The sequence below is a fragment of the Camelus dromedarius genome, chromosome 10, assembly GCF_036321535.1.
Source record: "Camelus dromedarius isolate mCamDro1 chromosome 10, mCamDro1.pat, whole genome shotgun sequence".
In the NCBI taxonomy this organism is placed as follows: Eukaryota; Metazoa; Chordata; class Mammalia; order Artiodactyla; family Camelidae; genus Camelus; species Camelus dromedarius.
The window spans coordinates 74410776-74423458 of NC_087445.1; the positions used below are offsets into that span (position 1 = coordinate 74410776).

The window sequence follows — 12683 nt, forward strand, 5'->3', positions numbered from 1 at the left end:
CCACCCTTTGCCCCCTGACCTGGCATTGCTCTCTGTCTTCTGTGTACCCCTGCCAGCCAAGGCCTTGCCAGACTTAACGTTTTATAGCTTATAGTAGAAAAAGAGCTACATGTCCTGCTTTCCCTGTGCAGCCCTCACCACTCTGATGCCCAGAGGACGCGCCATCCCAGGGTTGGAGGCCCACCTCTTGCTCCGCCCCTGTGGGGAAGGGCACGTCAGTCCGTGCGCTGGGTTGAAGTTCCAGCTCCTCTAGAGGAGCTACGGGCAGGGGATGTCGGCCTGGGACTGTGAGCGGGCTGTACGGGTGTCTCCAGCCTGGGGTGAAATGGAGGGATGGGCGGGCCGGGTGGTGACAAGGCATCCCAGCCCCTCAAACCAGGTCTTTACGGAGGATTCACTCGACTGTTAACAGTGGTTCTTCGCTTTCTGTAGCCTTTGTTTCTGTACTGTTGGAATTTAAGTAAACCAATGTATTAATTTTTATTTAAAAAGAACTACAGAGATAAATAAAGAGCTCGCGTACATGGGCACAACCCCTCTGGAGGGCAGCTGGGCACTGCCTGTCACATACCAATTTGATACCTTTGACCCGGCACTTCCACTTTCAGGAAATCACCCTGTTAAGTGACACTTGCAGGTGTATGAAATGGCATATATACAAGATGATTCACTGCAGCATTGTAATAGCAAAAGATTGGAAACAGTCACTTGAGATATCCATCAATTTATGGTACTTTAATAAATAGTATCTGGCTATAAGGAAAAAAAGCAGTTTTCTGCTGATATGGCAAGATCTCCAGGACATTAAAAAAAAAAGTGTAGAATAGTATGTAGAACATATTGTTATCATTTGTGCAAAAAATCAGGGTGTGGGAAAATACACTTTAAAGAAATGTTGAATATGCAAAAAAAAAAGTCTCTAGAAGGAAACATAAGAGGAAGGGAGGGGAGGAAACAGAAAACCACCTGTTTTGTGTAGGCAGATGGGGCACGAGGCGGGGAGGAAGCCTTTCAGTTTATACCTTTTAAGGCTTTTTGCTTTTGAACCTTGTGATTGTATTACCTATTAAAAATAAAACTTGATTTAGAAAGTGATTCTAAAACAGTAAAATACTCTAAACGTGTGATAACTCGTCTGCGAGACGGCGAACCCAGCGGTCGGGGGAGAGAACAGAGGCGTGCCGACCCAGTGGGGCCAGGGTGGGCTTCTGACTCCCCTCCTGTGCTGGGGCCACAAGCCAGTGATGCCAGCAGATTGTGGGGATTTGAGGGTGTTGCCCGCAAACCTTTTCAGGGCTTTGAAATTCAGAAGAATTCTTCCTGAATTGATAGGCTCTCTCCATGTAGAAGGTGGTTGTGTGGTCAGTTTCACCTGGGTCAGACCCAGGAGGCCTAAGGGTATGGTTCAGGCAGAGGCCAAAGGCACATGGCTCGTGGCCTCTGCTGCCAGCAGCACCACCAGGGGCTTGATCTGGGGCCTTGGAAGAACCCCCTGACTTTCCCACCTCGGTTTCTCACGACGGAGAACAGATGATGGGGCGGGAGGTGGACATTGTAGGGCATGGAAGGAAACCTTAGGAATACTACTGCTTTGGTTGGAGATTTTGAGTTCTTCACTTTATCCTTTTTGCCTGTGGAGGGTAAGTTTAATTCATGATTGGAATAATACCTTTAGGACTGTCGAGGTAGAGAAAAAGTAGTGGGCATTTGCTGGTTTTTTTTTTTTTTTTTTAACTTCAAATAATCTACTGTATTTTTACACTATTACTTTCACAACTCATTCTTGCCAGTGACCTTTTAACATAATGAAGCAGCTATGTGAGTCAGGGGCCCCTCCACAGAGCAGTAAGGCTCCATCGTGATGCTTGGCAATTGTCTCTCAGGTTAATCATTTGTTAACCATGTGCCCAGTGATCAGCCTGGCAGGTTCTTTTGACCGTGGACCTTTTCACTAAGTGGGATGGTAAATGAACTGGCTCCTTATGCATCTTCACTAGTCCCGGCTGCATCTTTCTGCAAAGTCTGCCTTCGTTAGCAGGTCCACAAATCAGTGGTGCTAAGAAATTTGCCTTGGGGCAAATTTGACTTTATTTTCTAGGGAGTAAGTCATATCACAGCTGGACATCGTGCTGTGGTGTTAGCCTTACTAAGTTTGTAGGGTGCTGGGCGTGTGCTGTGTATTCCAGATAAAAGGATCAAATCCTACTTGAGACCCTAAAATTCGTCACTTATTAACAATTCATTCAAAAGATGACTGCAGGCTCCCGATGCTGAGTGCAGTGAGTGATAGGAACAGTTAGAAAAAGGCTTCTTCCCTGAAGGAGTATCTAGTCTTGGGGAATGGTTGGAAGAACAAAGAAAGAAATCATTCCCAGGATTACAAGAGTGAAATGTTTGGCCTTGAGGAACTTTGGAGAAAATGGTAAACTGGAGCGGACAAACGAGGAGACAGTTGTGAGGGTCAGCCTATGGTGGAGGCATTGCATGGGGGCATTGCCTCCACCCAGAAGCAGCTGACTTCACTGGGCTGATTTCACTGAAGACCATGCTTATCTGCCCCCAGGGTCACCAGCAGGACCTTACTGCCTTCTTCCAGGAGCGGACTGGGGAGGGTCTGGGCTGGAGCAGCTGTGGCATCTTCCCCCACGCCCTCTGTAACCAGCTGCTGCAGGTTAGCTGGCAAGGGGCCTGGTGCAGCCTGCAGCTGGCCTCTCCTTGTCACCCTCAGGGAACCCCGGCATCGCTGTGCCGGCACCAAACGCCAGCGCAGACAGCGCACTTGAAGGGAGCTCACTTCAGGGCCGTGTGGCTTTGGGGGTGGGCAGTTGCCGCAGCAGAGAGCTGTGATGCTGCTCTCACTCGCTCCATAAGTCTTTCTCATTTTCTTGACAGGTTTAAGGGGCTCAAGCCGACTGTTATCCTTCTCTCCCGAGGAATTTCCGACGCTGAAAGCAGCTGGAGGGCAGGACAAGGCTGGCAGAGAAAAGGGCGTCTTAGATCTGTCGTATGGGCCAGGACCAAGCCTCCGCCCTCAGAGTAAGTGAGCTACAGCCCCTCTGGGCGCCCGTGGGAGCAGCAGGATTTCCCCACCTTTCTGGCCTTTAAGAAGTGTGCCGCTTCTCACAAAGTTAGAGCTCCGGGGTCCAGGCTCCTTGCCCAGAAGGCGTGGTTACTGACCCTGCACCTGATCCCTGCATCTGCCGGACCTACTCCCTGGGCTGGGCTGGAGGTCTCTTCCTGTCTTGACCTTCGGGTCGGGCCAGGCCTATTTGCCTTCCCGGCTGTCATGGGATGTCTGTTCTGCTGAGCGTGGGTGGTCGTGGCGAGGACAGACAGGCCAGCTTGGCCCCTGATTCCAGAGGTGGTTTTCTAAGCTGTGGTCCCCAAACCTAGACAGATCCCATCAGCATCACTTGGGGAGTTGGTTAAAAAGTCTGATTTCCAGCGCTCCCCCATCCCTAGCCAAATTAGAATGTATTTTTTTAATACATCCCCCTGGTTGAGTCGCCAGCCCAGCACTAGTCTCCCCAGCCCCCTCATCAGGCGTTGGCCAAGGGGCCAGCAGGATGGTGGAGTGATACTTGCTGCTGATGTTTTTTTCTTGGTGGCCTAGGGTGATAAGTTAAGGTGTTGTTTAGAAATGAGATTTTCCATCTGTTCTAATCACGGGTTCTGAAATAGCTCAGGTTGAGGGGTGGGTGTTGATTGGGTCCTGAAATATGAGGGACTTTTATCTGCTTGTTTTGATTACTCCCCAAGGTATCCGAAAGTCAGAACTGATACTCCGTAAATGAAATGATCACTATGCGACTCTTTAATGAAACATACTGCCTTTTCAGTGACCATTGCTGGGTTATTTTGTCCACTCCAAAAATATAATCAAATTCCTTAGGCCAAGAACTGGAACTTACAGGGATTAATTAAGATGAGCTGCTATGGACTATAAAAAATTAGAACTAGGAGAAGCTTCTCGGAACGATTCTACTTTCGGGTTTGAGAAGATGAAGAAGCAGATGGCCAGAGGGGTGATCACAGGGCTTGGCCAAGGTCACGCACAGGTGGTTGAAGAGCTGGGGGCAGACTCTGATTTTGAGGCTCCCGTCCTGAGCTTCATTCTCACAGGGGTCAAGTGTTCAGGGGTCTTCATGTTTCAACTCCTGCCAAAAAGTTGACTGAAAAGAGGTTTTTTTTGGCTCATCTGATTTCTCCTTGGCCTCTAATTCCATCAGATTCTGCTGTGTTGGGCAGTAGAAAGCATCACCTTAAAACGTTTGGGAGGATTGGCAGTTCTCAGCCTGTAACCCACAGGAGGGCCCCATGGGCTGCTGCCGGGGTAGACAAGGGTGAAGGCCCCAGACCCTTCCACACCTCTGGCCTACCTCAGGAACTGGGGGGTCTCTGGAGGTGCCTCTGTTGAGCAGAGCTTGAAAACGTGTCAGGGATTCCCTGGGCTCAACATCAAGTCCATGCTGAGCACATTGCTGGTTCTGATGGGGCTGGGTCGGTGTTTGTGAAGAAATGACCAGACGCTGTTTTCCTCGGGGCTGTCTTGGTTTCTCTGGGGTGTTAGGTCTGTGGCTGTGTGGTTTCTGTGGCTCGGTGAAGACCTTGTCTTGTTTACACTTCCCTTCTCTCTGGGCGGACCTCATTTTTGTGTTTCTCTTACAATTGGACTTCCCTCAGCAAGTTCATGCTCACTGGCCAGGTGTCCGCCCCCACCTTCCCTGACAGGCTTAAACAGTTGGCTCGATTCCTCACTTTGTTTTTTATTTTTATTTTTGTTTTTGGTGAATGAGGGGGGTCCCTTGACCTTCAGAACCTCATGCAATCCCTCCTCCCCCCTCCTCTTTCCTCTCCCCTTTTGCCCCCTTTCGATTTCCAGATGTGACAAGCTGGAGGGAGGGCGGTGGGCGAAACATAATTTCTGCCACGTCTCTGAGCGCCTCCCCAACTGAGCTGGGCAACAGGAACTCGAGTGCGGGAGACGGAGCCCCCTCCTCGGCATGTACCAGCGATTCTAAGGACCCCTCTCTCCGCCCGGCTCAGCCTGTCCGAAAAGGGGCTTCACAGTCCATGGGGAGTGTATACCACCCACCTACATACCATGACATGCTTCCTGCTTTTGTAAGTCTTCGGAGTGTGTGCTTCTCCCCGTGAGGTCAGATGGTTCATGTCCAGCAGAACCTGCTTCCTTCAAGTGGTTGAATGTCCACCTGGGGTTCTCCCTCCCGATTTCTTTGCCCTGATACCCTACTCTGGAGGCTTCCATTACTCTTGCATTTTCTTTCCCCCTTTTCAAATCTCAACAGCCTCTAACTTCTTTCCCTGGTGATGTGGACGTCATTTAGCCTTGGTTCTTTAAGAGAAGGAGAGGCAGGTATTCCCCAAGACACAAGTCCCCGGATTCACATACTGACAGCAGGAGAAAAACGGGGGAGATGGTGATAGAGTTAATTGGGAAACCCCAAGACTTTCCTGTTTTTCCCATTTTCCAAAACAAATTTTAATGCAAGTGGAACTTAGAATCTGGGCCATTACCAGAAAACCCTGTTCATTGATGTTATGTTTCAGATGTGTTCGCCACAGTCATCAGAGAACCAGGGTACAGTGGAACGAGGATCTTTCCCCCTTCCCCAGCTCCGTCTTGAGCCCCGTGTTCCTTTTAGACAGTTCCAGATGAATGACCAGGACGGGTAAGGCTACTGCGTTATAGTCACGTACGTAGAAGCTATCCCAGTTGGTGATACTGGACAAGATAGTGGGGCTGACGCATGAGAGTGCTTTGTCTTCTGGAGGCTTCAGGAAACCTGAAAGCCAACTCGAGGCCCCAGGGTGTGTGGGATGGCTGGCTGGGACGTGGGGCTGAACAAGGGATGGGGTTATCATTTCAAGTTCCTGACAAAGTTGAAGATTTGACACATGTTTATTGCTGCTACCCAAGATGTTAGCACTGAGCGTGTAAAACTGCAGAAGGAAGCTGAACTTCTGTCTGGGAAGCTGAACTCCTTCATTATATGTTTTGTAAAAAGGAGATGATTTTAATATTAAAGGCAAACATGCACCTTGGCAATGTAGGACTTCCGCCTGTATACCTGTCATGGGTCCAGCATCTTTACCCTTCTCTCTCTCATCAGAAAAGAAAACAGGCTGGGGGTGACTCGCCCGGTCCGTCCACTGAGGCAGCTGGTGGAACGGGCGCCACGGCCCACCATTATCAATGCAGAAAACCTGAAGGGCCTTGACGATCTGGACACCGACGCTGACGATGGCTGGGCAGGTGGGTTGTGGCGTTCCTGGTGTGCTCACAACTGATGATTTAAAATGGGAGGCCTACAGTCCGTCTCTGCTTACCAGGCTTGAAAATAACACCCTCTGACAGCCTCGTGTTTTCCCTCGGCAGGTCAGAATGGAGACATGGGGCAGGGAGCAGCTTCACTGCCCTGAAGAGGTTGGCATTCAGACCGTGTTTGCTTCAAGACCGTGGTCTTGATCTCAGAGGGAGATTTTTGTTAACTTTTTAAAAAGATTTTTTATAATGGAAACGTTGAAACAGTGTAATGAACCCCCTGCCAGGCTGCCCATCACCCCATTCTGCCAAGATTCTTCCACTACCTTCACCTGCACCCCCTCCCCCAACCTTACTTTCTTTTGAAATTCTTTTGGATCGTTTGTTTACAAGTAAACTTTAATGGAATTGAAAGGCACACATTTAGTTGTTTGATTTTTGCAAATGCACCCACATGTGTGATACAGCCCCCCAGTCCCTTCCCAGTCAGTCTTCCTCCCCGACTCTGCCCAAGGCTTCCCTCCAGTCTTAACCTGGATTAGCTTTGCCTGTTACACAGCTGCAAATGGATGGGGTCCTACAGTTGTTACTTTGGTGTCAGGTTTTTGAGGTTCATCAATTTTGTTGCCTACATCAGTGGTTGCTTTTAATAACTGAGACATACTTCACTGTGTCAAATACTGTAATTTGTTTATCCACCCGAATGTTCTATTATGAATAATATTTTCATTTTTCTTGAGTAAATATCTAGGAGTAGGACTGTGGGCCAGAGAGTAGGTGTGTGTTAGGTTTGTAAGGCCCACGGACCTTTTTCCGTGGTGGCTGGGGGTGTCATCCCCAGCAGCAGTTTTGAGAATTTGGTTGCTCTACACCCTCACAACATTTAGCCGTTCTAGTGGGTGTGTAGTGGTAGCTCACGCTGCTTTTAATTTGCATCTTGCCGATGACTAATGGTGATCAACACGTTTTCATGTTTCATGTGCTGTTTGGCTACTGGTGCCTTTTTTTCCCGAGTGGTTGAATACAAGCACTTCACAGATCTTTTTTCCCATTGCCTACCTTGTCTGTGCATTTGTTTTTAGCCCTAGGTATTGATGAGAAGTTTTAAACTTTGATGAAGTTTAATTTATAAATTTATTTTTATGATTTTTACTTTTGTGTCCTTTATAAAAATCTTTGGTGGTGAAGGTATTCCCTTATGTTTTACAGCTTTACCTGTTACTTACTGACCTGTGGTCCATGTTGTAGTAGTTCTTGTGTATGAAGCAAGGTAGCAGTCAGGGTTCGTTTTAATCCGTAAGGACACCCAGTTGCTCTGCATCGTTTGTTGGTAAGACTTTACTCTCCCTATTGGGCTGCTCTGGCACCTTTGCCAACAATCAGCTGATCATTAAGTGTGGGTCTGTATCTGGTCCCCTGATCCTTATGCCAGTACCACAGTGTAGCTTCGTAGTAGGTTTTATATTCAAGTAGTGTAAGTTTTCCAGTTTTGTTCTTTTTCGAGATTATTTGACTATCCTAAATTCTTTTCATTCTCATATGAATTTAGAATCAACCTGTCAGTATTTTAAAAGACCTGCAGGTATTTTGATTAAGATTGTGTTGAATTTATTTCTGGATAAATGATATCTTAATTTTGAATCTTCTGTCCAGGAACGTGAAGAAACTTTCTCTATTAGGTATTTTCATTTCTCTCAGCAGTGTTTCGTAGTTTTCATTCTAGAGGTCTTGAGCATTTTTGTTGAATTTATTCCTAAATATTGTTATGTTTTCTGATGCTATTGTAAATGGCGTTGTTTCTTTTTTAATCATTTTATTTTTTAGTCTTTAGTGTTATTATATATACATAAGTAGAGTTGATTTTTGTGTATTGATTTTATATTGGAAACTTCACTGAGTACACTTTTTAATTTTACTAGTTTTTGTTGATTTCTTAGAATTTTCTATATAAACCATCATGTTGTCTATGAGTAGGAAGAGCTTTTGCCTTTCATTTCTTTTTCTTGTCCTATTGCATTGTGCCACTTTTAGTACGGTGTTGTATTCAAGTTCTTTGTTCCTGATCTTAAGGAGAAAGTGTTCAGTGTTTCCCCTTTAAGTCTGATGACAGTTGTAGGCCTTCTGGAGATGGTCTTTACCAGATCGGAGAGGTTCTCTTCTACTTCTAGTTTGCTAAATGGCTTTTTTAGGTCATGAATGGGTATTGAATTTTGTTAAATACTTTTTCTGTCTCTGATCATATGATTTTTTTTTCTTTTGTTTTAAAATCTATTGGGTTGCATTGATTTTTTTTTTTTTATGCTGAACCAGCTTTTCATTCCTAGAGTAAATTCTACCTGTTTGTATGGTTAGGTTGGATTTGCTGATAATTTTATTAAGATTCTTGGTGTCTAGTTCATGTGGATATTGGTCTGTGATTTTCTTTTAATATCTTTGTGGGTTTTGATAATCATCTTATGGCTGGGCTCATAAGATGTGCTGGAAAATGTTCCTCCTTTACTTTCTGAAAGAGCTTCCCTGGGGTTGGTACTCTTTCCTTTGATACGCGCCTCGTAAAATTGACCTGTGAAACAGTTTGATCCTGGAGTTTCCTTTCTGAAGGCATTTGTGTGTATAATTTATTTGATTAGTCACAGGGCTGCTCAGGTTTCCTGTGTTTTGCATCAGTGCTTGATAAGTTATGATTTTCAAGGGATTTGTTCATTTCTTTCAGTTGAAGTTCTTGGTGTAAAGTTGTTGACAACATTCCTTTTCCTCTTGATGTCTGCAGGATCTGTAGTGATACACCACTTCCACTCCTGACAGTTGGTAGCTTGTGTTTGTTCTCTTTTTCTTGTTCGCTTCTGCCAAGGGCTTAGTAGTCTTCTTAATCTTCACAGAGGGGCAGCATTTAGCTTTAATTTTCTCCATTGCTTGATTGTTTTCTAGTTCATCGATGTGTTCATTTTAATTATTGGGGCTTTCTAGATTTCTAACTTAATTTCATTACAGTCAAGAGAGCACATTGTTTATGACTTCAAGTTATTGAGACTTATTTTATGACCATGATGTGGTCTGCCCTGGTGAATATTCCAGCTGCATTTGAAAAGAATGTGTACTCTCTAGATGTTAGAGATCATGTTCTGTAAATGTCAACACAGTCAAGGTGGTTGTCAGTGTCGTTCAGACCTTATGTACCTACGGATATTTTTGCCTACTTCTATCAGTTACTGAAACTGAGGTGTTAAAAAACTCTTCGCTATAATTCACTATCTCTTTCTTCCTTTAATTCTGTCAGTTTTGCTTCATTTAATTTGAAGCTGTTAATGAGGCATAAGCACATTGGTCATTTATAGAACTGACATACTGACCCTTTGTGTTGTTTTCTGATGTCCTTCTCTAATTCTTGTAATAGTTCTTGGAGTCTGTTTTGTTAAATGTTAAAATCATTGTTCTAACTTTGTTTATTGTTGTCATGGTATATATTTTTCCATTCTTTTCCTTAGAGACCCTTTGTGTTTGTGTTCAAAGTGATGCTCTGGTAGACGGCGCGTCGTTGCACTTGCTGGGTCATCACATCTAATGCTCTTTTTAGTTGAATCGGGCTTTTTGTTGTTGTTTACCCTTTTTTAACTATATATAGTTCATGTAACAAAGTTTCATATTGTGTAACATTTACCCTTTTAAAGTCTAAAATTCAGAGATTTTTTAGTATAGTCACAAGTTTGTGCCATCATTTCTACTAATTCCAGACCATTTTTGTCACCCACAAAAGAAGCCCCTTACCTGTTAGCAGTCACTCCCAGTTACCACCACACCCTCTGGCAACCACTGATCTACTTCCTGCCTCTGGGTTTGTGTATTCTGGACATTTCATATAGATGACATAATATGTGGCCTTTCACATCTGGCTCTAGCACTCGGCAGAATGTTTTCAGGGATCCCCTTTTGTAGTACCACATTGTGTGTCGCCCATCGCAGGGTGGGGAGTGCCCTGGGACAAAACGGCAGCTCGCAGATCTGGTCGGGCTTCTGTATTGCTGGGATAGACTCCTGCGTGGTGTCTGCCCGCTTTTGCTCACTCTCCTGCACCTAGTATACTTGCAAAAATATCTTGTCCAGATTCAAGAACTGTTATCTTAATAGGGTTAAGTCTAACTAAGGAGGGTTAGTCTAACCAGGCTTCTTTGCTGTTACTAGAGTCAGAGCTGTCCTTCACTCTAATCTGCTGTGTTTGCTCTGGTGGTAGCAGCTGGGTGGTGTGACTCACCCAGTCGGGTTGACATAGTTCCTGCCTGGAGGAAGCCTCCCACTGGCGCTCTTAGCACTGTTGAGATTCACATTTTTTGTCATTCTCCTTGACACTCCTGTTGCAGGCCTCCATGAGGAAGTGGACTACTCTGAGAAATTGAAGTTCAGTGATGATGAAGAGGAGGAAGAAGCTGTGAAGGATGGCAGGCCAAAGTGGTAAGGAGCCCCGTCCCTGCTCATAACACCGTTTGAGCGGAACATGGCATTAGTGAGATGTGAGTGCACCAGCATTTTGGTGCTGCTGTGTGCTGGTCACCACGCAGGTGCATTTGCTAGTTCCCCAGCAGCCTCCCGGGGGCAGATGTTCCCGTTTTGCAGATGAGGGGGCCATAGCTATCAGGAATGGAGCGGGATTTGCATCCAGGTGTGGCCAGCTGGCTGAGTCCTAGTGATTTGACCGTTATGCCAGTATTTTCCCGAGTACGTACAGACTACTTGTTCTGCAGAGTGCTTTGGTTGTATTGCCCCAAAAGGGTTTTCTGGCCAAGCAAATTTGAGAAACCACCTGGGTTCAACGTACTCCTTTACTCCCAGAGCCTAGGATACACATGCTGAAGCATGCTGGGAAATCTTCGGGTGGCAGGAGAAGCAGGAGGCAGGGGATGCAAGATTTCCTGAACTGATTTGACCACTTTAATGTTCTCTCTCTCTTTCTCTCTCTCTCTCTTTTTTTTTTTTTTTTTTTTGGATCATTTCATTGGACTGCTTTTTATTCATAATGCCCTTTGGAAAATACTTCATTGTAGTCTAGTCCCTCTAGTTTTTAGCATAATATCAGTAGCATTGGCTAATACTTTTAAAATAGTACCTGTGGTTGCTTTAATTTGCTTTTTTCTTCCGCCTCAGTACCAGCAAATACAAATGCTTCTCTTTGTGTGGAATTGCCTGTTTCCTTTTATATTTATTTAACTTACTATACTTTCCATTAAAATGTGATTACTGTTTTATATTGCATAGATATTATGGTCTAATATTTTTCCCTTTGTCTATTTTATTGTCAATAATTGAATGTTTATGTAGTTGAGTCTGCAAGTCTTGGTTATTTCCTCTTTTGTTTCAGAGCTTCACCCCTGGAGGGAGCTGGTCATGATCTTTTGCCACGCTCTCTGATGATACACAAACAATTAACTAATTGAGGCTTCTGTAATTTATTTTAATGCTGCTCGATTTTAACTGAAGCTTTGGATGTGCTTGAGAAATAAATATCTATGGGTCAGTTCTTGGAACACAAAAGGAAATGTGATCAAGAATTTAAATCAGAGGCAAAGATATAAAATTTTACAGATTTATTGGAGCAGTAGGCTGCTCTGTTCCCTGTGTCTTTCAGTTGATGTGAACTGACTATTCAGTGGAAAGAGACAGACGTGGGTTTTGGACCCAGCTTCACTACTGTCTGTGACCAAGGACACATCAGATAGAGAGCTCTCAAACCAGCCACCTCCTCCCTAAACCTGCTCTTTTTCAGTGTTCTCTGAGCTGGTTGAGACTTCTACTGCAGGCTTCTGAGTCTTCTCTAACATCTTTATTTCCCCATAAAGGGAGCCCATTCATAAATCCATGGTAAAAACATCATAATAACAAAAAATAAATCCATGGTGGTTTCCTGAAACCTCCCCTATTTCATTCCTTTCTGTTCATCGTCTCTGGGGGCCACTGGGACCAGCATCCTTCCTTCTCTGCACCAATCAGAGGCCAGCCTTCCTTTCATCTTACTCTTCACGTTAAAGACACAGATCTTTTCTGGTGGATCAGAAACCTCGGTGTGGCCTCCGTGTCTCTGCATGAAGTCAGGAGTCACTCACAGTTGTCGCCCTGTCTCTGGTCTCCTGATCCATCCCACCCACCTCATCTCCCCTCCACCTTCTGTACATGTGTGTGCTTGTACGTGTGTGTGCACACGTGTTAACCAGACCTGACTCCCTGCCTCTCTCTGCATGCCTGTTGTGTTTACTGGGTGCTGCTTCTGCAAAGACGAGGTGCTCAGTAGATGCATACATGTGTTCTGCCCCAGTGCCTTTGTTTACACCAGAGCACAAGAGGTGAGCACTGCACGGATCTCTGTTCCCTTCGAGCCTGCCCAGAGTCTCCGTCTGGCGTCTGTCTTCTC

At 45.3% G+C, this 12683-nt stretch overlaps 1 protein-coding gene across 13 annotated transcripts in view; it reads left to right on the forward strand.

Annotated features, from left to right (window-relative positions):
• Positions 1 to 12683, forward strand: part of PRRC2B (proline rich coiled-coil 2B) — an 81380-nt gene that overhangs the window by 33045 nt on the left and 35652 nt on the right. For 12 of the 13 annotated variants that reach the window (XR_010382826.1, XR_010382827.1, XM_031450727.2 and 9 more), the window contains exons 6-10: positions 2893 to 3036; positions 4883 to 5124; positions 5572 to 5693; positions 6135 to 6277; positions 10642 to 10732. Coding sequence is in view for 11 of the 13 variants with exons in the window: in XM_031450727.2 (XP_031306587.2) it covers positions 2893 to 3036; positions 4883 to 5124; positions 5572 to 5693; positions 6135 to 6277; positions 10642 to 10732 (742 nt within the window). In the remaining 2 variants the exon portion in view is untranslated. The remainder of the gene's footprint in view (positions 1 to 2892; positions 3037 to 4882; positions 5125 to 5571; positions 5694 to 6134; positions 6278 to 10641; positions 10733 to 12683) is intronic. The other variant, XM_031450731.2, reaches the window with a different exon arrangement.